This window comes from Ambystoma mexicanum, chromosome 2q, assembly GCF_040938575.1.
Source record: "Ambystoma mexicanum isolate Mex_15411 chromosome 2q, UKY_AmexF1_1, whole genome shotgun sequence".
NCBI lineage: Eukaryota > Metazoa > Chordata > Amphibia > Caudata > Ambystomatidae > Ambystoma > Ambystoma mexicanum.
This window is the reverse complement of record NC_090924.1, coordinates 465604070-465628583: the sequence shown is the minus strand read 5'-3', so window position 1 is coordinate 465628583 and position 24514 is coordinate 465604070. Positions and strand designations below refer to the sequence as shown.

General features: G+C 43.7%; 1 protein-coding gene across 1 annotated transcript in view; it reads left to right on the top strand.

Annotated features, from left to right (window-relative positions):
- SDK1 (sidekick cell adhesion molecule 1) overlaps positions 1-24514 on the top strand; it is a 2988580-nt gene that overhangs the window by 2860978 nt on the left and 103088 nt on the right. Inside the window, exons 39-40 of the mRNA XM_069647588.1 lie at positions 6230-6391; positions 18394-18519. Coding sequence (XP_069503689.1) covers positions 6230-6391; positions 18394-18519 — 288 coding nt within the window. The remainder of the gene's footprint in view (positions 1-6229; positions 6392-18393; positions 18520-24514) is intronic.

The following is a 24514-nucleotide window of genomic DNA, read 5'->3' as shown; positions in this document are numbered from 1 at the left end:
GACGAACCAAAGGTTTGACGTGCAGACGTCCCAGCAGCATACAACACCGGAAGGGGGAAAATAAGCCTCCATTTAACATCATGGAAGGCAATCGCCTCAGACCTTAGCACTCTCTCGGTGGTGTGCTTTAGCTGCCAACTTCCTGGTCCCTTCCCTCTCCCTACATCCCCTCACTTCCCCCAGCAATCTTCATAAAATTTGATGGAGGGATTTCAAAAAGTAAAGGAAAAAACTGGATGCAACAGAGGAGATCTATCTGGAGAGGCCAGTGCAATGCTATTTTTCCCGTTTCTTTGCCCTTCTGAAAAAAGGACAAAGCAGGTTGATGAACCATTCTTGACCTCTTGAGCTTCAACGTTCATCTCCCGAACGAAAGATTCAAGATGGTAACGCCGAGTCATATCCTCTCAGGCCTGGTGGAAGGGGATTGGATGTGTGGTCTAGATCTGCAAGATGCGTATATATGCACACACCGATCTGACCTCCACATGGGAAATAATTAGCATTTCCAGTACAAAGCACTTCCCTTTGGTCTAGTGGTGATAAGACTTTTTCGAATTTTGTTTTCTGAACATTTTCCATGTTCCTCCTTCGTCCCCCCACACACTTCTGCCTCTGCGCCTCCAAGGCTGCCTTCCAACCCAGTGCCCTTGCCTTACGGCTTCATCACATGACTGCATCCCCCGCTTCTCGCATACGTCCTCGATGCAGATCATCTCATGAGAAAGTTGTGTCCTGTGCAGGTCCACTCGACAAAGGGCCCTTCTTATGCCTGTGCTCCTTTTCCTTGCCAGCCCCCAGCACCCCCCAAAGTCCCTTTCACCCCTCTGCACCCCTCCACACAAGTGTGCCGCTCCCCTCTGCTTCCCCTTTTTTTGCAGTTTGTGCTCAAACCCCCTTCCAGCTTACCTCTTCCTCAACACTTCTTTCCTGCTTCAGCCACCAACAGCTCACCACACTCTGATTACCTGAGATGATGACTTGTCTGGGGGATTGGGGGGGTCTGCCCCAAACGTCCTCCTCTCCTCACCACACATCCACACACCCTCCCCACTTCCCACTATGTCGTCTAAGAACCATGACAATCATGGCCACCAATTGAATATGCTAAACAAGGAAAAGAGGGCTTAGTATTTGTCCAGCACATTCTGCTGTGGAACAGATTGATGTCTGTTGAGGGACTTAATACCCTAGTCCATGGTCCGAGTTCCCCCAAAAGACATTCGTGGAAAAGGACTGGGACACTGGTGTTGCAATGCATGCGTCCAGGCTGCTATTTCTTTCAAGATTCCGTGCTACGCTATTCGCCTTTTCGCCACCATTTTGTGACGACGAACTATTAGTATCGCGAAAAGAGGATGATAAGTGAGTATGCAAGAATACAACTTAAAAAGACAGGAGCTGTTCAGCTCATGAAAAGAATCTCATCTGGCATTTAAAACTGAGCAGGGCCTGTTTTAGTAGGCCCTCAATCCATTTGAAAAACCATCATCCAATTGAAGTCTGTGCGACTGCCCTTTTAAAGGTCACTGTGCGCGTTTGTCTGTGTTTTCCCATCAATATTAACATGCACTTTGATGGCCTTTTAAGATGCATGCTTCTACATTTGATTTGAACTAATTTCATTTAATTTACATTCATTCAGATTTTTTGATATAAAAGGATTATTACGCGGTGCTTTACTGTTTGCCAGTCTCCATGCTAAAAGGGGCATATGTGTCTTTAATGGGAGGCTGCGTCTGCTTCTAGTTCCCAAAGCAGAGTTCTGCCTGCCTGCCTTTCCTTTCATTTCCACAAGGTGTGTTTCTTCCAGCAGACCCCATCGTCGCTTCCATATGGGAACCTGGGGTGCAGAGGCCAAAAACATGAATCATTCAGGCGTTTTCAACCTTGGGTTCGCCTGATGTTTTGTACTACTGCTCCCATCCTTCCCAGCCAGAAACGTCAATGGTACGGGTCGCAATCAAAAAACCTCTGGGGAGCCAGAGGTTGAAGGCCCCTATTCTAGGAGTTGGTGACAGAGTACCCAGATTACGGTCAGGAATTTCTGGGCCTCATTAAGAGTTTGGCAGTAAATCTGGCGAATAGCTGCCCAATTTATTTACCTTTACCACCATTCGTTCCTTTGGCATTAGTCGACAGGACTCCACAGGAATTTTTGGCAGATTTACCGTGAGTGGTAATACTGCGTGGTAAATCTGCCAATTTCTGGAGGTAAAGTGGATGATTCAACTCCAGCATTTTACTGGCGGTGAATACTCCACACGGGGAGTGTTCATGAGCATGTGAATCCATGCCAGACCCATGCTGGAGAACAGTTACAGGTAAGTAACTTGTTCCACACGTACTATGTGCCAGTAGCCTTGTTGCTGGGTTGGCTCTAAATCAAGAATCCTGCCTGTCTTGTTTGGCCTTCAAGGCTTGACTTTTCAGCTGTGTGGGCATGGTCCTTCCTGACATTGGCATTCATTGCAGGCAGCCGACGCGAGGTAAGGAGGCCCATCCGGGCATGCCGCCGATTTCCGGGCCCCAACTGGGCCCCCAGGCCCTCCGAGCGTCCCTCTTCCTGCTTCCCGCCCGCCTCCCAACCCGCCCACCGCCGCTCTGATTGGGCCGTGAGCCCAGCTGAAAGGGTCTAGCAACCCTCCTCGCACCGGCCCCTGCATTCATTGCAGGCAACCGACGCGAGGTAAGGAGGCCCATCCGGGCATGCCGCCGATTTCCGGGCGCCAACTGGGCCCCCAGGCCCTCCGAGCGTCCCTCTCCCACCCCGCACCCTCTTCCTGCTTCCCGCTCCCCTCCCGCCTCCCAACCCGCCCACCGCCGCTCTGATTGGGCCGTGAGCCCTTCATCACTGGTCCGCCCAGGGCAGCCCTCTGCCCGGCAGCCCCAGCGGCTAAGGGCCCCAAGGCCAAGGGCGGCTCCAGGAAGTGTCAGCAGGTGTCCGCAGGGGAAGCCAAGGAAGCCACCAGACATCGACAAAACTGTAAGTGCTGGCTTGGGTGGGGGGTAGAGCAATTACTCTACTCCAGAAAGCTCCTGCCACTCTCACTTACCTTTCAATAGCCTGCAGTCTAATGTTAACCAGCACCATTGCCCTAGAGAACCACACTGATTAGACTGCGCCACTTCTAGGCAGTAATGTGATTGTTAGCATATGCCGCACTTAGATGACATCCCTAATAGCCTCTCTGTGAAAAATAGAATTTAGATATACATTTAGAAAGTTGCATTTAGATGTGTACCCAATAGCTGTGAAATGTTGCATTTAGAATTGTGCTCAATAGCCTCTCTATGAAAAGTTGAATTTTTAGGAGTACATTTAGAAAGTTGCATTTAGATGTGTACCCAATAGCTTCTCTGTGGAAAGTAGAATATAGATGTGTACCCAATAGCTTCTCTGTGGAAAGTAGAATATAGAAGTGTGCCCAATAGCCTCTCTGTGAAAAGTTGAATTTAGAAGTGTGCCCAATAGCCTCTCTGTGAAAAGTTGAATTTAGAAGTGTGCCCAATAGCCTCTCTGTGGAAAGTTGAATTTAGAAGTGTGCCCAATAGCCTCTCTGTGAAAAGTTAAGTGTGCCCAATAGCCTCTCTGTGAAAAGTAGAATATAGAAGTGTGCCCAATAGCATCTCTGTGAAAAGTTGAATTTAGAAGTACATTTAGAAAGTTGCATTTAGAAGTGTACCCAATAGCTTCTCTGTGGAAAGTTGAATTTAGAAGTGTGCCCAATAGCCTCTCTGTGAAAAGTTGAATTTAGAAGTGTGCCCAATAGCCTCTCTGTGAAAGTTGAATTTAGTAGTGTGCCCAATAACCTCTCTGTGAAAAGTAGAATATAGAAGTGTGCCCAATAGCATCTCTGTGAAAAGTTGAATTTAGAAGTACATTTAGAAAGTTGCATTTAGAAGTGTACCCAATAGCTTCTCTGTGGAAAGTTGAATTTAGAAGTGTGCCCAATAGCCTCTCTGTGAAAAGTTGAATTTAGAAGTGTGCCCAATAGCCTCTCTGTGAAAAGTTGAATTTAGAAGTGTGCCCAATAACCTCTCTGTGAAAAGTAGAATATAGAAGTGTGCCCAATAGCATCTCTGTGAAAAGTTGAATTTAGAAGTACATTTAGAAAGTTGCATTTAGATGTGTACCCAATAGCTTCTCTGTGGAAAGTAGAATATAGATGTGTACCCAATAGCTTCTCTGTGGAAAGTAGAATATAGAAGTGTGCCCAATAGCATCTCTGTGAAAAGTTGAATTTAGAAGTGTGCCCAATAGCCTCTCTGTGAAAAGTTGAATTTAGAAGTGTGCCCAATAGCCTCTCTGTGAAAAGTTGAATTTAGAAGTGTGCCCAATAGCCTCTCTGTGGAAAGTTGAATTTAGAAGTGTGCCCAATAGCCTCTCTGTGAAAAGTTGAATTTAGAAGTGTGCCCAAAAGCCTCTCTGTGAAAAGTAGAATATAGAAGTGTGCCCAATAGCATCTCTGTGAAAAGTTGAATTTAGAAGTACATTTAGAAAGTTGCATTTAGAAGTGTACCCAATAGCTTCTCTGTGGAAAGTTGAATTTAGAAGTGTGCCCAATAGCCTCTCTATGAAAGTAGAATATAGAAGTGTGCCCAATAGCCTCTCTGTGAAAAGTTAAATTTAGAAATGTGCCCAATAGCCTCTCCCTGAAAGTTGATTTTAGAAATGTGCCCAATAGCCTCTCTATGAAGCTGATTTTAGAAGTGTCCCCAATAGCCTCCCTGTGAATTAGAAGTCTCTGAAAGGGCATGAAACCCATCATATCTCACCAACATGCTTACTCTCTCCTTACATCACCACTCAACTAGAACACAGAGATACTATGACACCATTCGGTATAACTGTTCTCATATCAACATTCGCCGCTCTCTCCACATCATTCTAAATAATCACTGCTGGTTACACACCCCCCAGCGAGGCGTTCTCCTCAGGCCTAACGCAGCCACATCCGATCTGGATTAATCCTGCCAGAACGAACACATACTCCTGACCTCTCAACCACCACACCTACCGCTAGAAAGCAGCTATTACATTGATACTGCACGAGCTGTACACATACCTGGTGCTCACACGCACCTTTTTGACTCTCTCTACTCTCTCTACTGATATGAACTTCGGTTCCCAAGGGCGTTCAACCTACCAGCGCCTTCAGACCATACCAATGGTATATAAGGCGCTATATAAATGCAAAATAACAATAACAACAATAACAACAACTTCCAAACTCAGAATTCTGTGGTGAAGTTAAAGTGGCAGTAACGGAATTACCACCACTTCTTTACCACACTGCAGAACCCGTAATGAGGCCCATAATATTGTCTCTTATATGTGTAGAACTTAAGATTGTCGATAGCAAGGGGCATAAGGCAATATTGTTGATGTTCTATGGTTTTGTTCTTGGTGTATTATTTTAGCTCAATAAAGATATGTTACAAAAAAATTACAATTGCTTGCTATTTTGGCATCGCTGAAAAGGATAGGTTAGCCTTTCAAATATATCTGGCAGGAAAAACATTAGTGGATGTACATGGATCGCACAAGTTGACGCTGTGCGCTATCCTGGTGTGTGGGGGTCGGGGCAGCACTTAGTGCACACGCTTTAATGCTGCTTGTAAGGATGCTGTACTTACACAGCACTTTGCTTCCATTTTATGGCTGAACATCACGGAACAACGTGTCCCACATTTATTATCATTCAATTACAGTACACCCTGGGGAGGATACATCCAAGAATGTGTTTACGCAGCCGGAATGTGCTCCGCGAGCCTTTAGGTTTACATTGATTTTGCACCGGTGCCGTAGACAGTTGATCTACAGTATGCCCTGTGAGCTTGAATTTCCTTGCAAGCAGCTATTGACGGCGTAATAAAGTAGAGCAGCGCCAAGGTCTAGACGGATCCTTTACAATAAGAGGCCAACAGCATCCTATTCCTCTATGCCAACATCCTTATTCTTCCGCGCGTCATTAATCTCTGGTTGATTTCCCAGTTGTGTTGTACGATTTTTCCTCCTCAGTCCCCACTTATTATGCTTAAACTCTAATTGGACGGATCTGTGCTGAAAATTGGCTATTATCACTGCTCAGTTTCTTTGCTAATTGTAAGAATGATGCTTTCTCACCCAACGGCAAGATCATTTCCTGTTTCACCAGCTGTTCCTTTGCGAGAATCTCATCTGTGTCTATTTCTTTCTTCCTTGTCGCATGCATGGATGGCCCAGGGGTGAGCAAGGTTGTGACAGTGGACATCAAAGGCAACTTCCAGCGCTGGCTGAAGGTCCGAGATCTTACCAAAGGCGTGACATACGGTTTCAGAGTGCAGGCAAGGACCATCAGCTACGGGCCGGAGTTGCAGGCCAACATCACCGCAGGGCCACTAGAAGGTAAGGATAGCCTAGAACCAGTGACGGGTATGCCGCTTCCTGACACGAGTCAAACGCAAGGTAACACAATGTAGCGAGTTGCGATGAACACCTATAATCCTCTACTGGACAGCGTCAACTAAAACTCAAGAGTGATAACTGCCCCGGAAAGTGTTGGGATTAATTTCACTCAAACTGGTGCAAGGGTCTATCTAAAGGAACGCCTGTACTATCAGGATCCTCGACTGAATCCTGTAACCTGCTGGCATGCAGGAGAGGGGCAAAGTAAGCGACACCTGACCACTTGAAAGAGGTCACTGCCCATGAGGGCAAACCAATCTTTTTTCATTTTTGTTATTGTATTCTGGTTAAAAACAAGCCTTTTACAATACATATAAGTGACACATATTTTTTGTTAACAACCCATATAAAAATATACCTTGATAGATCAGAAAGTATATTACATTTCATTAAGATTTGGCCTCTGAATCAGCAATACTAAAATCATAAACACATTAAAACTTCGGCCTGCTGCACAAAGTCGTACATTCCAATTCATATCTTTGTGCATAGCTCTTCCACACTCCATAAAAGTTCATTACTCTCCTTACCTCACAGCACTCAGCTAATGGGAGCCCTTGAGCAGGCCCAGATACCTTACAAATCTCAATGTGGCCAGAATCATTGGGGAAGAAAAATCCCATGCCAGAGTGCTTCTTCATCATACAATCTCAACTCTCTCAAAATGTTTTCAAAGAATAAGTGCCTCACATTCCTCAGTATAGTACATTGGCCTACAATGTGCCTAAGAGATTCCATGGATTCTGAAAGTTGATCAAATCTACATTTCGCTGTGTGATAAGACTCCTTATCCCTCACATTAAAGTTAGATTCCTCCTCAATTGCAAGATGTCCTGATGCCAATTCATATTGGGGAAGCTTTTTCAGTAGGGAGGCAAGAAGAGATACTCACATTTCCTGCCCCAGGAACTCAACAATTTACCATACTTACAATCATGGAGAATACTTAAATCCACAAATAAGGAATCTTTAAGAGGATCTATAATTTCTTTTAAAACGAGGGCACTCCATGTTGGTCTTGCTTTCAACAAAATCAAGCCTAATTCCAATCCGATAGCTCCTCTTGGCACACATTGGGGCATTCAGAGCACTTCGCTCCACAAGGGAGCGTCCATGATTTCAACCTCATCCTAATCAAATCACAGTATAGTTTCAATCCCATGTATCATTTTCGGGATCGCCTTTGACACATTTAACTACTGGTTCAATAGAAAATCGAGAAACTGGCAAGTAAACTTTATAGTTTTTTTAGCGACTTAACCTCAAGATTTTCATATTCCTTTTATTAATATTGAGGTCATTGGCGTTACCATACAGCTCTAGCCCCGTCAAGAGTGTCTGTATGTCCAATTGTGTGAAATCCATTAACTTCGTCCACGTTGGCGAGCCACTATAGACACTGTTCTCCCCAATATGGGCAACACCAGCGAAAAATTCTCCAAACCATCCCCGATGTCCAAGATGAAAATTATAAAGAGGCACAGTGCCAGGATACAGCCTTGGCAGAGGCCCCTTTAGGTGTGAATTTCTTTGGACATATTCCTCTCGTGTTGGAGTCTAACTCTCAAACTGGTGCGTGTGTATCAAAATGCTAAGTAAGTCCCCGGAAGGCCCCACTTTTCCAATTTAGCCAGCAACTTACCCTTACCCCTATTGACCACATCAAAAGCCAACGAGAAGTATACAAAACACAGAAAGATGTTGCATTTGATCTACTCACCTTACATTGGAATAAGGTCAAAATTAGAGCAGTAACATTTGTTCACATACTTTTTCTAACACCTTTTTGGAACATATTGATATGACCTGTTTGCAAGGCCCGATTTTCAATTTCTCTGAGAATCAAGGATACAAAGATGTTATTGTCTACATCTAAAAGTGTATTGGGCCTCTAATTCAAGGGATCTTCTGTTACCCTTTTTGAAAATAGAGCCTACATAAGACAAGCAGCAGGAAGATGGACATTTCCCACTGTTGATAATATTTACAAAAAGGGAATAGAGGACGGCTGCCCATGATTCTGACTCATGTTTTATGATTACATTCGACAGGCTATTGGGACCCATAGCATTGGATTTACTTGCCTTCTTAAGCACCCACAGGACGTTGTCCCGGTCAAAACTCAAAGCCCATTTTGATTGCCCCACCTTATCCTCGAAACTCTCTTCACTCCGGTTTTTCCCATACAACTTCAAAAAGTGTGTAACACATACCTCTTCTGCAATCGGATTAGTCTGCAGGTCCGCCTGTTGACATTCCAAATTGTGGATCAGTGACCAGAATTGCCCACCCCGCTGGTTTAGCAAAATGTTTAGCATGGCCTTTGCATCATTCTGTAGCAATTGATGTTCATGCTGTTTCAGCCAATGTTTATAGGCTTGTTTGGTTTACCTTTTTATTCTGACCCACTTGAAGCTTTTTGATTACTCTTAGATCCCGCCTCAAAGCTTTTTTTTTCTGTTTGCACCTCTATATGAAATGTATGCATATGGGTTTGTTTAACTGGTTTCTTGTCCTTATTAATAGCATAGATCACATCCTTCAAAAATGTGAAGTTTAAAGGCAAGGTTAACTCCTTACCAATCTTCTCCTCCAGGCCCATAAGCACCTTGCCAATTACATCATTATACTTTGAGGAGGTGTGATTGAACCACCTAATGTGGTTACCCGCCAAATTGATGGACCGACAAGAAGGACCTGCTCCGACCGCCAGATGGAACTGGGCCCTCAGCATGCTATGATCACTTAAGTCCATCTTGTCTATGCTAAATCATTCACATAATAGGAACAATCCTTATTATCCAGAGCATAATCAATTTTGGAGAATGCGGTTCCATTAGACCAAGTGTCACAGGACTCTAAATCCTCGGCCACATTACCATTCAGACACACCAGACTCATTTTCCAATAAACTGTAATCACTCCTTCCTCGCATCGTTAGAAGCAGCAGCCTGGAGTAATAACTAATCTCCCATTCTATCCATATCACCACCCTTATCTAACTTGGAATTAAAGTCCCCTATCAGAAGTAAAAACCCTCCCAAAACTTTCAAACACCACTCCTCCAAAATCGAAGATACTTGATTCAAACACTGTCAATGGAGATTATTGATTACGCTCACTACGCCCTTCATTTATCAACGACCAGTTCATCAACAACCTGAATCTGTGTGAATGAACCTCTTTAATACTCCAAACCAATGAATTTCTTACTGCAGTCACAAGGCCCCCTGATGAACGACCAAGTAAACCCTGGGAGGCCAATTACTGACTAATGCCATAGACATCCCAAGAAATAGCAGAGGTAAGCCAGGCTTCTTGTAAAATAACTATTTCAAACTGTCTTAAAAAAAATCACCCAAGTCCTGATTACATAACAACTGACCATTCCCTCTGCTATTCCAGGAGAGGAACTCCAAGATTTCAACTTGATTAAAGGCGCTGAGAAGATCCCTCTCAACTGATAGATATTCTTATTCAAAGCTGCTGCCAACCAAACCCAACCTTCTCATCCCCCTTCAGCTGTTTGCTATAATTAAAAACCTTGCGTTCATGTTCTTCCACATTAATAAAGGTGTACCTTGCGTACAGATCTTGGGTTGAGTGGGTATACAAATTGCTAACACTTATTTATTTGCTGCAATTCCCATTCTAATTCCATCCTTAGGTCAAACCCCATCACTCTAAAATTCACTACCTCAGATAAGATTAGATCTCAGTTAACTCTAGAGGGGATACTTAAGGCAATTAAATACAGCATACACTCGTCAAATGAATCTACTTGCTCTATATCAGTAGAGGTTATCAACCTCAGTGTTGGTATATTGAAGGATACATCTAAAATATTCCATAACACCCAATTTGATCGAAAGAAATTGCCTGTATGGAGGTTTTTATCAAATTGGGTGTCACCGTTTTGTTCGAATACAAACATTCTGAATATATTTGGTATTGGTTTCGAGGTGCGGGGTGTCCCCTGCTTCCTTACCATTTGCAGCGGGGGACAAAAATATAAACAATGAAAGGTCAAAATAGGGGGGGGCGGCGAGCAATTACACTATGGGCAGTTCACCCACGAATAAAACGAGCACAAACTAATAACCTAAATCCAAATATTCTACGTATTTAACGCAGGTCTTTGACGATCCGGCAATACAAATTCAATGATAATTCTCGAAGAATAGCTAATAGTGGGGATTCCTTAATGAGCATATGCAGAAGCCCAGGCCCCATTTTTCACCCGATTACCATCTGTAATTTTAGGCCAAACACTCCGGGATTCGTTGTTCCCCTGCCCCACCTCCATTGTCCTGAACAAGTCACTCTAAATGCCTTTATCCAAAAACCTGGAGGGCGAAGGTAGGCAATAAATAACATCCCCTTCACCCCCTCCAAGACATCTCACTTGCCTCCCCATCTCCTTCATGCTAACCCTACTCTGGTCCACATTCTCATTGCCACTTGATAAAGCCTGTGACAACCTTTCTGCCAATTCCGAAGCCATGAGCTGTGATGTTTGAATCCAGGCAAAACTCATTATTTGCCTAGCAGGTTTAGTTCCTGCCCAGTCTGTAATTTTCCTTTACTTCAATGGTTTGCTACTCACAGTATCACGCACATCTTCAGGGAGGTGTAAGGAGCGTAGACATTTTCTAGATGCTCTCCTATTAATTATGGCCCACCTTCATTTTTGTGTTTTTTTCTCAATCTTCAGTTTCTTACACTTTTGATAGGTACGGCCCATTGTCTGTTCACCTTCCAATTTTTCCATACGCTTCATGGGGGATGTTTTCTTGCTATTGGCCTCCTCAATCAATAAAGAAAGTGGCTCTGTAACTGAACTCTGGATAACTTGAGGTTGCGCTACTACTTCATTCTGCAGAGAATTTGTATTGGCATTAAGTTCACATGGATTACATTTATCTAATCGCAAACAGATATAATTTAAAATGGCTGCATGCTGCCTGACTTCATCCTTAATGTTGTCAATTATGTCCACTGAGGATACCAGATTCAAGGCAGAGAGAGACACTGGACCCAGGCTCACGTTAACCCCTGGTAAATCGTGGAGGCAATAAGTGCAGACCAGAAAAATCAATTGAGGAGGGCGCAGTACTATCCGTGAACATCCTGGGAGTGCGGTATAATAAATGAAAGGCAGCCCCTGTACCACAGACTTTGACCCTTTAACCACCTCTTTCAACGGGGATACTTCCCATCCAGCCAACATTTCATCATCCTCAAAGCTTGCGTTAATATCTCTTGCGCTGTTAGCTGAGGCCACCGGCCCCAGTGGCTCTGTAAAACATTGATTGAATGAGACTCCTGGTTCGTTAATGGTGGGGAAATACTGCTTAATAGTACTAAGCCATTGCAACACCTTCTTACTATAAGGGCATCTTCCGCCTCCAGGCAGTACCATTGAAGGCACAGACTGCTCCTTGGACAATGCAGGAACAGGCACAGTCACAAATCAACGGAGTAGTCATATGACTGTGCGGGTGACAGTCAGACCCACCAGCAGCCACTGGAGCTGAGGTTGCTGATGAAGTCGAGAGATGAGTCACTGGCAGCAATGGTGGGGGCTGAGCTGCCGGAGACACTATGGGGGAACCTGTACCCCCACCTTCCCCAGCTTTACTTCGCAGAACGTACATTCGGCCAGAGGCGCAAAGTAGTCAAATTGCAGGCTTACTTCCAAAGAACAGGCCACTCCTACCAGCTAAATGGGACGCCAATGCCTCTTCTCCTCCTCCCGGTCCCTCTACTTTATACAAGTGGGATAATAAAATGTATCAAGGATGGAGCGAGATGTTGCAAACACTACAAGGACCCCAGCAGACTCCACTTGCCGCCCCGCTTGCGGAAGTTAGCTATCCTGTGAGTTTAGCACTAATTTAGTCAACACCTCTCTAGCCTCGCCACACTGAGACAAAACAGAGCGGGCATACAAGAGCGCAGCAGCGAGGACAAAGGCTAAGCAACGGTAACCCTAGGACAGCACCCAAATCTTACCATCAAGGCAACTCGTGAGCCTCTCTCAATTCTTTACTCTGCCGAGGTGAGCGCCTAGATGTGGCAGGTTGCACAGCTCACAAACGCACCTGACTCACAAGTGGGCCACAACACACAGCGGCTTCACCAATCTAAGCTGCTTTACCTGCACTAGCTGTGAGGATGCATGGCTTCAGTCAACACTATTGTACAAAGGGATGTTTCCACAAGTCACCACCCAGCCTTTCCTGTGGGGCCAAGATATTCCACCTGACCAGATGCATCCCATCTACACCTCCATGGCAAAACATAGTGCCATATGTCATTTAAATAAAACTGTGCACACAACTCTAACACCCTGCCGTGCGCTCCCCTAAGCCTGGCATGGTGCTAGGTCCTCTGGGTCACTTCAGTATCTCATCAAGACACTAGCATTCAGTCTCCCAAGACTGACTTAGGGTTCTCCCAATCCAATGCAAAAAAGCTGTGTCAATTAGATCCACCCCAGACAACTGATGGACTACACCAGTGAGTTATTTTATTCAGCCCTCATTGCAACTTTCACAAGAGCCACATGTCAGATCTGAGCGATCAATAAAAACAACGTTATGTGGCTTAGTTATCTCCCTGACCAAGCCACTTCTTGTGGGTAACCGATTTAAAATTCCCGCTCATAAGCTGCTCCTTTACATCTGCTTGGATCTGAGACTTCAGCCACAATCATGTTGTGGGGTTACACAGAGGAAACATGTTCACACTGAAATTAACCTCTCTCTCGACATGGGTGCAGAGTATGGCTGAGCTCGTCCTCGTACTTTGAGATTGACCTGACCATATGCAAATAGTCTCGACTGAATTGTGTCTTATCGACATCTTCTTATATATATTATTTGAGTTTTTTTTTTTAACGAGGCATGTGTAAGATATTTCACACACGAACTTGACAACAAAAATAACCGTGTGTACGAATACTTGAGATTGAGAAGAAATTGCTCACACAATTTACCGCGCACATGCGTGAAATATTCCAGGACGGTATCAAGAGTCCAATATAGAGACTCATTTTTAGCCTATGTTAGGCATAAACTCCTTTCATCTAGGAAATAATCCTATGGTGTACATGGTATTTATGTCAACCCTCGGTCAGGGCAACATTTATATGAATACAAATTAAATAAATAGCACAGACGCCTACAAACCATAATAACGCAACGATCCTGCCACTTGTCTCAGCATTTCATCCAACAATGCTCACAGTTTATTGGATCCCTCTCCAGTGTGGAGGGATACTTTGAATGCATTCCTCCTTTGTTTTCAGAGTCATTAGATGGAGGCCACATACATCTTACCTAAATATCAAAAACATATATATCCCTGTCTCAATGACATTTGATGAAAGGGCAACCACTGGTTGACTGTTTGTGCATGGAATGAAATACTTCATCAATCTTAAATACAGGCCTATTAAGCGATTACGCCGCAGCCCCTTTCAATAGCAGGTGAATGACTGTACAAATGGTATAAACCAACTCAAACTAAACCAACCTGCACTCGCCCCCACTCCCCTCTGCTATACACTCTTGGGTGATCGATGTGTGGCTCAGAAGTGTCTGTGATCAAATAAACTCCAATTAGAGACCTACCGGTAGCTGCAGACTACCACATATACACGTTTCACACATAGGTATGGTAAAATAAGACATGACACAATCCCCTCTTGGTACCTCCCCGTGTGAATGGAATGCAACAAGCAATACCCGGAGCCAGGTGAAACTCTGCACTGCCTGTCTATAACCTTAAAGGAGCAGTCTCATGTACAACCCACAGTGTGAAGCCCACTGTGTTCAAAGCACGGCAGGTGTACAGCTACTCTCTGAGGTAATGAATGGGCCGCCATTGCTTACACCAACTCCTGTCAGACTTAAACGTAAGAGTACAGTTAAAGTGCCTGGGCGGGTCAGGACCACAGAAAACGGGGAACCCACAAGGCTGCAAGAGAGACTGGAAAAGAACCCCTCCCAACTCCTCCTGAGCAAAATCCAGTGCGGCTAACGGCTAAACCGTAAAACCTGCAAGGGTCACTAGACACAGGGAAACTGTTAAGTATTGAAGAAGCCTGAAAAAAGGTTGCTGGGGCTCGCAGGAAATCATAACATTAATCTTACGCTTTCCGGCTGTGGCCTTGTAATGAAATTACAAACGTATGAGGAAACTAACCACCAGAACTATCCTTAGACTGAGGAGTATGAAAATCTATAAACCCCTGTGTTACAAATGCAGGATTATATCAAACATAGTTCACACATGGAGTTCAACACTTTACATTTTTAATTTTTTTTTAATATTGCATACACAATCCCCGACCAAGACGATCTCTCTCCCTCATTTATTTTCCTTAACCCAGAATTAAATGCAGGGATACACAAGGTTTTCCTATTCAATATGTTCTGTGGCGCCCCCAGATATTTTTCATAGGGGTGGCCACACTTGAAGTCTTAGGGTGGCACATCAAAACAAACATACATAAATGAATGGGCCGTTTGGGGGGGCCCGTGCTTTTATAAGGGTGGCCGTGGCCCCCCTTGGTCACCCCTTCGAGGTGCCCTTACACAAGGTGGAACCCTTGGAGAATGGAGATTACTACTGGCACTATTTAGATACATTAGAATTGGAATAAACCAAGGTTGTCCAACATACGGCCCGCGGGCCACAATGCGGCCCTCCAAGCCATTTCATGTGGCCCGCGAGGCTGTACAGACAACATTGAACAAATAAAGAAATACACCGGGCGTGGTGGAGGACTGTTACTGCCTCTGGTGCCCCCTAAAAGAGGGGGGGGGGCACCAGAGGCAGTAACAGGCCACGGCCCAGTTTATTTATTTATTTATTCAATGTTTGTCGGGTCCGTGGACCCGATTAATTTATTTATTTCTGCAATGTTGGGCGGACCCAACATTGCAGAAATAAATATATTAATCGGGTCCACGGACCCGGCAAACCTTGAACAAATAAATAAATAAACCAGGCCGTGGCGGAGGACTATTACTGCCTCTGTCACGGCCCGGTTTATTTATTTATTTGTTCAATGTTTGTCGGGTCCGTGGACCCGATTAATTTATTTATTTCTGCATAAATAAATTAATCGGGTCCACGGACCCGACAAACATTGAACAAATAAATAAACCGGGCCGTGGTCTGTAACTGCCTCTGGTGCCCCCAGCACCAGAGGCAGTTACAGGCCACAGCCCAGTTTCAGGGGCCCAGAGTATGCGGGTGCTCGGCCCCCCAGGCCGGAGAGAAGAGACGCAGTATGGATGGTCCTTTGTTCCATCCATACTGTGTCTCTCTCTGGCGGCCCGGGTAAAAGCCGGGTAAAAAACAATGTTTAAAAATTGTGGGACGGATGCAAAGCAAGATGCTCTTGTTTTACATCTGTCCCTCAATTTCTAAAAATCGTTTTGGGTTGGGTATACTTCTATATCTGTGTGCACGGATGTAGAGGTACACCCAACCCAAAACGATTTTTAGAAATGGAGTCACAGATGCAAAGCAAGTCTGTCCCTCAATTTCTAAAAATCGTTTTCGGTTGGATGTATTTGTGCATCTGTGCACCCCGATTGGCCAGGGGGGTGCACAGATGTAGAAGTAACCCAACCCAAAGCAATTTTTAGAAATGGAGGCACAGATACAAAGCAAGTCTGTCCCTCAATTTCTAAAAATCGTTTTGGGTTGGATGTATTTGTACATCTGTGCACCCCGCTTGGCAAGAGGGGTGCACAGATGTAGAAGTAACCCAACCCAAAACGATTTTTAGAAATGGAGGCACAGATGCAAAGCAAGTCTGTCCCCCAATTTCTAAAAAATCGTTTTGGGTTGGGTGTATTTGTACATCTGTGCACCCCTCTTGGCCAGAGGGGTGCACGGATGTAGAGGTACACCCAACCCAAAACGATTTTTAGAAATGGAGGCACAGATGCAAAGCAAGTCTGTCCCCCAATTTCTAAAAAATCGTTTTGGGTTGGGTGTATTTGTACATCTGTGCACCCCTCTTGGCCAGAGGGGTGCACGGATGTAGAGGTACACCCAACCCAAAACGATTTTTAGAAATGGAGGCACAGATGCAAAGCAAGTCTGTCCCTCAATTTCTAAAAATCGTTGTGGGTTGGGTGTATTTGTACATCTGTGCACCCCTCTGTGCACCCCTCTTGGTAAGAGGGGTGCACAGATGTAGAGGTATAATGTACCCAGCGGGATCAAACCTGTGTTGCTCCTGAGCTATCCTCCCGAGACTCCGAAGATCTGAAATACATTTAATGATACAGAACCAGAACTATTGAGCAAGTCTAACATCATCTTCATTATCATCAGAATAAATCAACACTGTTGTGGTTATACAAGAGCTAATATATTTAAAGGGATGGAATTACTCCGAATGTGGCAGCACTATTCAATAACCCAAAGTGCTTAAGCATAGTTAATGTGAAAATATGACACTTCTCACCATTGGGACAGTACTGCCTTGGACAGAGTTTCACAGTGAAGAAGTGAGCAAGTGATCCGGGGTATGCAGCCCACACACACGCATGGCATTCCCATGCACCCACTTGCGCGAATTGCACCAAATTAGTGAGATTGTGCTCCAAGGCACACGCACAGCCTTTGCTCTGAGGTTTGACACACTCACAGGATGGGATGGCATTTCGTTCTCCTATCCTAGTTGTGTTGCTCTGCCTTTTGAGGGCTACTACAACCTGGATGATTATAGAGGGGTGGAGTAGGGGCAGTATTGGCCTACTGGGATGCAACTGGAAGGCTTAAACCTCCTTCTTACTTGCCTTTAGTATATGCAATACATGCTAGCCAATGTTTCCACTGTTCTGCACCCCCCCATCCCCCTAGCACCAAGTTGGCGACTACGTGCAAATGCGGTCATATAAGTGCTGGTTATATCACTTTCTATATTTGGGCACCACCCGGGAAATTCATAAGTCGGCTCCCCTGCCCGATTTATTTATTCAATGTTTGTCGGGTCCGTGGACACGATTAATTAATTGATTTCTGCAATGTTGGGTCCGACCAATAAACCGGACCGTGGCAGAGGACTTTTACTGCCTCAGGTGCCCCCTGGAATTGGATTTTGCTTCTTTCATTACCACGAAAGTAATGAATGTGTATTACAGAGATAAGCTGGCATATGTATTGGGCACACTGCACATGCTCAGGCAGCATCAATCATGCCTTGTAGAGGACAATGTTGGCCTAAATTGGTAACAGCGAGCACAGACATGTTGCTACAGAGGCATATTTTGGGCACAACCAGCATGTCAATGTGTTACATCAGTGACAGTGCTGTTTTACACTGTTGACACATTGATCATTAAAATGTTGTGTTCTACAATGTTCTTGTCTGCTGTTAGTGACATGGAATGTACATGTTCCCCTTTAGAACTGATTGTAAACGTATGGCTTTTTGGTCACTTTTCCTGCTGTAAAATGCACAATTTCAGCCCCATATTTGGAAAAAAAATAATCTTGGGGGGGGGGGGGAGACCCCCCCAAACCCTCCCTATATTGTTATAGCTCCCTCGCTACGCTCGGTCGCCCCCACTATTTCCGAGAACTATCAACCCATACACACTGGAAGAAATCACAAGAAACTAACCTTTCATCACTGCCCCCGACACCAAAAGCTATCTTTGGGACTGCATGGTTATGCCTTTGATGCTGTTGTGTGAAAGGTCACACACCATCGCTTTTGAATATACTGCTTTGGGTGAGGGTGTTCACTTTTGGCTCACCGGCCCTCCGGGTGACAAAAAGTGAATGCTTCGGCCCAACATTCAAAAAGGTTGGACAAGCCTGGAATAAACGTATGAAAACAGTTCATTTGATATTTGACCATGGTAGTATTGTGCGGAGCTACATTATGACTAGGTTTTCTCTTTCAGGGTCTCCTGGCTCACCTCGGGAAGTTTCTGTTACAAAATCTAGCTCTGGGCTTACTCTCCAGTGGGCCGAGGGACACTCCGGAGCCAAACCAACCATGGGCTACATCATAGAGGCACGACCATCAGGTAAGGTGTTGAATTAATGAAATACACTCAAGTAAAAATAGCCGATTGACGTTTTCCATAAATATGATCTTAGTTGCTGGTCTGCAGGCACTATATTTTTATCTAGCACATTGAATTATAATAATTGGGAAAACATGTATGCACAAGCCGGGTCCTTTTGCCAAGCTTGCTTTCTCTCTACAATCTTGATTGGTGCATCCAGTTTGTAAGTTGATGGTGGAACCCCACCAACCCATCAAAATAGAAGGGCTGGACCTTGGTCTCTAAACCTTCCAGTTTTATTGCCTTTATCCATAGGCTTACTTGTTGCCCCAGCCATACAAATGTACAACAATGCATTACTCGATAAAGTAAGCATAGGTTGCTACAAGGATTAAACAGGGTGAGAAGATTTCCAGATTCCAGGTTCTTGGCTCACAGATTTGCCTTCATTCAACCATTCTAGCTTTGTTTACAATAAGGTACTGCAAGAGGCAGCCCCATCACACCACATGCTTTAACGTGCTACATTTTTGTAGCACCTCAAGGTTCCTGTGTACTTTACAAAGGTGTACATGCAAAACAATGTATCAACAACAAGTGGGGACTTAAGGGAGAGTATATTTTATACAGATAGGAAATGTGGGTTGTGGGGGATTAGGGTTGGGAGAGAACAGTGGAACAAGGGAGATGAGATTTGAAGGAGTGTTAGTATAAAGAGGCATAGGTGCTATGCAATTATGTAGGTTTGCTAGTTCAATTGACACTTGTGTAGCAAAGCTAGCTATTTAAGGTTTCAATAAAAACATAGCTGACCCGGAATACCTCTGTGAAACAAAATGTGTTCCCCTATCTGGCAACACCTGAGACGGTACAGCAAGGAGACGTAACACATTTTGTAAAAACCCTTGTACCAGACTACTTATCGTCACCTGCCCTCTTATCGGAATACAGTCCCCTGCCTTACTCAAAGGGTCATCCACCCCCATAATGGATGAACAACCTTTCTCTATAGGTAAATCTATGATAAAATCCATTGATAACATGTGCCATGGCCTGGGGGAATGGCTACAGGAACTAATAGTCCAGTCGGCGTCCTTATTTTAGTTTTTGCCTGAGCACAAACCTCACAAGTCTTAGCAAAATGTAGGACATATGTATGCATGCCTTCCCACCAAAAACTACATCTCACTATAAAGTTTTACGATATCCAGGATGTCCCACGCAGAGATCCATGGCATTCCTTCAAGGCATCTTCCTTTAACATCTTTGTGGCAGAGTCTAGCATCAACTAATGCAAGTCCATCCTTAATCTGTGTGATGGGGTCTTTCTCTACCCATCTTCTCATCTGTGCAGACAACATTCATCGTTATACCTCAGCCTGAAAATTCACTCCAGTCTCGCTACTCCTCCACACAATATTTCCCACACAAATTAATGGTTCTAGATTAGCAGAGCTAGAGTTTTTCGCTACCGGGTTGGCATCTGGACAAAACATCTGCCTTACCATTGTGCCTACTCAGGTTAAAAGTTAATCAAAAAAATTGAATTTGGCAAATAATAAAGACCAACGTGCGGTCTAGGCTTCAGAGTCTCAATCTTCATCTCAAGAACATCAGGTTCCTGTGATCTGTCACATCTGTGACTGTATATCTGGCTGCTAATAAATAACGTCTCCATCCTTGAAAAGCTGACTTTATGGCAAGAGGTTCTCTGTCAAATATGTTATAGTTCATTAGCACCAGTGAAAACCTTTTGGCATAAAAGGCTACTTGTTTTAACTGTCCCAACAAGGGGTGCTGCTTGGACAATACCACTCCAATATTTAATTTGGAAGCATTTTCCGCCACAAAAAAATTGTTAATTGGTATCTAGATGCAACAGAATCAGACCAGTTGTAAAACACCCTTTAAAAGACTTCCTCAGCTTCTGATGTCCATTCCAAACACACCCCTTTTTTCAATAGTCTTCATTCTGGATAAACCTACAATAAAAGTTGGAAAACTCTAATAAAATCTGCACCTCTTTCACACTTGTAGGAGACGGCCACACCTGCACTGCCTGCACCTTTCAAGCATCCATCTCTAAACCCTTTGAAGATATCACAAATCCCAGAAACTCTATTTCCTCTGTGTGAAACTGGCTCTTTTCAAACTTAGCGGATAGATGGTTATCTCTAAGTCTCTTCAGAACCAAACTGACATGCTCTTCATGTTGTTTGATGTGTCCGTAAAACAAATTCATACATTATCAATATAGATGACCACAAAAACATCCAGGTATTCCCGAATCACTTAATTTATAAGAAAACATGAACTGCTGCTGGAGCATTACACAAACCATATGGCATAAACAGATATTCAAACAGACCAAACTTGATTTTGAAGGCCATCTTCCACTCGTCACCCTCTCGTATCCGCACCAACTGATAATCCCCCTGCAGATCTAATTTTGAAAAAATCTTCGCTCCCTGAATTCTGTCTAGCAAAACTGATATTTATGGCAGTGAGTAATGTTTTTTATGGTAACCCTGTTCAACGCTCTATAGTCTGTACAGGTGCATAAAGACCCATCCTTCTGGGGCACAAAAAACAATTGTGAAGCTGCTGGAAATTGGGAGTGTCTAATAAACCCCTTCTTCAAATTCTCTTCCAAATACTCTTTCATGTGTTAATTTTCTTTTTCAGTCAAGGAATATATTTGACTGCAGGGTATGGATGCTACGGCTTGAAGTGCTATCTTACAATCAAAAGGGTGATAGGCTGGTAACTCCTCAGCCTCTGCCTCATCAAAAATCTTCCACAATTCTTAAGAGCATCCAGGTAACTCTCCCACAGCTGCACCTGCTAAAGCTCACGGTAAATCCACCAAAATCCTCTTCTATGGACTGCATAAATGGGAACTAACACCACCCTATCACCACTCAGAATCCCATGGTAAATCCACAGGACCAAGAGGCGGTAATGGAAATGGATTTTGGTGGTAAATCCTTGGATTCATCGCCAAATTACTACCAAACTCAGAATGAGGTGCTTAATATTTTTGGTCTTCATAGTGTGGATATTTTTTTTCATTTATTTAAATTTGTTACATGATAGCAACATTTTACAGTGGAATACATTTCTGGTCAGGAAATAGCAAAAGAAGAATATAGAACAGCATTTGAACAATTTAACAAAAATATCACTGAATAATAATAGAAAGGTAGGATTGAGCAAAAATACACCATTCATCGCAATATAACTTTACCTACCCAAGCATTAGATTTGCAAACTAGTCCATAACCACTTATTTCCATAGTACACACACACACACACACACACACACACACACACACACACACATATACATACTCAACCAACAGCAGTAGCATTTCCACAGTACATTCCCTTACTACTGAAATGGGCATACATAGTCTATGGTATATTATACCGGCAGATAGGCCTGGCAAAATTCCACTTAAAAGATCATACAACTCTTCAATTTACCTATGCAGATCATTAAATGGTGTCCACATGTGCAGTTAAAAATCCCCTTTATCTTGTTTTCTCATACATCACCATCTCATATTCAGATAAGATAAGGAGATGTTACCCAATCCTCCATTCATGGTTTTTCCCTAGTTTTCCAAACTTTCACAATGTGTTTTAGCCACGTGACCCTTACTTACCCAGTCTTGTTGATTTTTACTAATTTCAGAAACCCCTGTATCCAGGTGAAGTATATTCCAAGTGAGCGTCTATTAACACAGGTGTTCATCATATTGTCTAATCTATTCATTACCTCCACCCAGAAATCTTTTGCTCCCAAAAAACTCCAAAGCATATGGAAAGGTGTCCCTCTCTCATTACCACATCCCCAACAAACATCATTGTCTAGTAGACCCAATATACACGTCTTTTTTGGGTCGAATAAAAATGGCCAACTAGCTTTTATTGTATCAGGCGAAGGTTGAAATCCAGATTAGCATGAACAATCTCTCCCATTAATTCCTCCCATTCCTTTACAGACCAATCATATTCTGACTCCATTGACCATTTCTAGCACAAGTGCTCCCATCTGTCATCATATTTCTTTTTAACTGGCATGAATTTGAGGATGGACAACACCATCTGAGGAGGATTAGCAAACAATTTACATAATTCTGGTCTGTCTTGTAGGGGTGTGCCGAGTATCTCAAATCTATGTATTAGAAGTGTTTAAAGTATATTGTACCATCTTGTTTTCACTGTCTGTAGATGAAATGTGTTTGTGAGCCTGTCAAAACTGATTATTTGGTCCTCGTCTAAAATGTCAACCACTATTATGATAACTTTTTTTGATCAAATTTTTCCAATAAAACATTCCGTTTTCTAGTTATAGCGCTGGGTAATGTCATAAGGATGCACTCATGTGAAGCCAAACGTTCTGCTCATTTTCCTCCAACCATTTTCGCAGGGTTCTTTGTGTAGTCATCAAGGTAAGTAACACTCCCTGCTCGTAGAGTGTGACTAACTGAATATAAATTGTCCAGTGCAAATGGGAGGGACTTTTGTGTCTCAATATCAACCCATTGCAGGGATATCCTTGGGTTTTGCATGAACCAGTATGCCGACCTCTTAAGGAGAAATCCCCTATGATATTTCTCGAGATTTGGCTGACCAAATCCATCTTTCCTAACACTACAAAGTAAGCTATAATGGGGTATCCTCAGCAACTTGCCTTCTTCCCAACGGAAGTTGTGAAAAATATTTAGGTATTTACTTGACCTTAGTGAATAGTAGAAACCAATGTGATTAATGTTGTAGTGGCTGCGGAAATACTGACTGGAAATGGAAGAGATAGCAATTAAGCATTTGGGCCAAGATAAATGCCATTAAGATGGTACTGCTTCCAAAAGCACTCTACGTTATCAAATCCTAACCTATGAGCTTTAATAAACGCATGCTTAAGAAGATGGATATATCATATGGGTCTTGAGGTGGGTGACCATGTATATATTAAGTCGAATAGAGACTAACTAGAAGAGGTTGTAGTTGGGGTGCAGGTTGTGGTGGCCTAACAGTGCCAAGGCTTGTCCAGAGAGTGGTGTCCCCCCATAGGTATCCAGACTTCGGTCTGCAAGAAAATAGAAAATGGCAGCAGATGCGGTGGGGTGGGTGGCAAGAAAGGTTCAAAGGCACATGACAGATAAGGTAAGAAAGGAAATGAGGGGTAAAGATGGAGTTGGTGATAGTTTGCATATCTGCAGATTCAGTGTAGACTGATCACAGTATCGCTCTGATGAGAAAAGGACAAATGCGTAATGCTCCTGTGAACAAGCTGTGTAAGCAGCGATTATTATTTACCGGGTTAGTACTGAAATTAGTCCGTAAATAATGGCATGATGGTCTTGAGTTTCTGTCTGATGTACCCTTAAAGCTTTATTGTGCGTTAGGTGTTGCGGTGAACGGACAGACTCCAGGGGGATATATCCTGGATAGGCCTGCCAAATGTCAAGTTTGATACTTCTCAAAGAAGTTGGGTGCGTGCAAAGCAAATGCATTGGACACTCAGTGGGAGAGAAATCCGGTGTTTGCCACCCCCCAGAGGATAGTAGCCTGGCCACATATTAAGGGACTGGTACAGCGGGAGGGCATTGTGTGACAGTCTGATAACCTATTGCACTAGATTGCCTGCAGTCACTGCGCAGCTGCACATTCCGCAGGGGACTTTGTGCGTTACATTACTGCAACCACAAAAATGCATGTTTAGCACTTCCCGCCACAGTAAGGTTACCTCATAGCACTGAGGGTGGAAGAATGGGAATGGGGGTCTTGGAGGCTGCAAGCCAACAATGTAAGCACCAGTACTCTCAAAGGTCAGCAATGGCGGTCCCTCAACCCTGAATGGCCAGTTCTATTGCAACGACAGACAACGCTATCCGCACAGCGACAGATATGTAAATAGTTAAGAATCTCTTTCTGATCTGGGACTGAGAATAACCACATCCTAATCATCCAGCAAAACGCTTTTCTTGCCATCAATATTTAAACC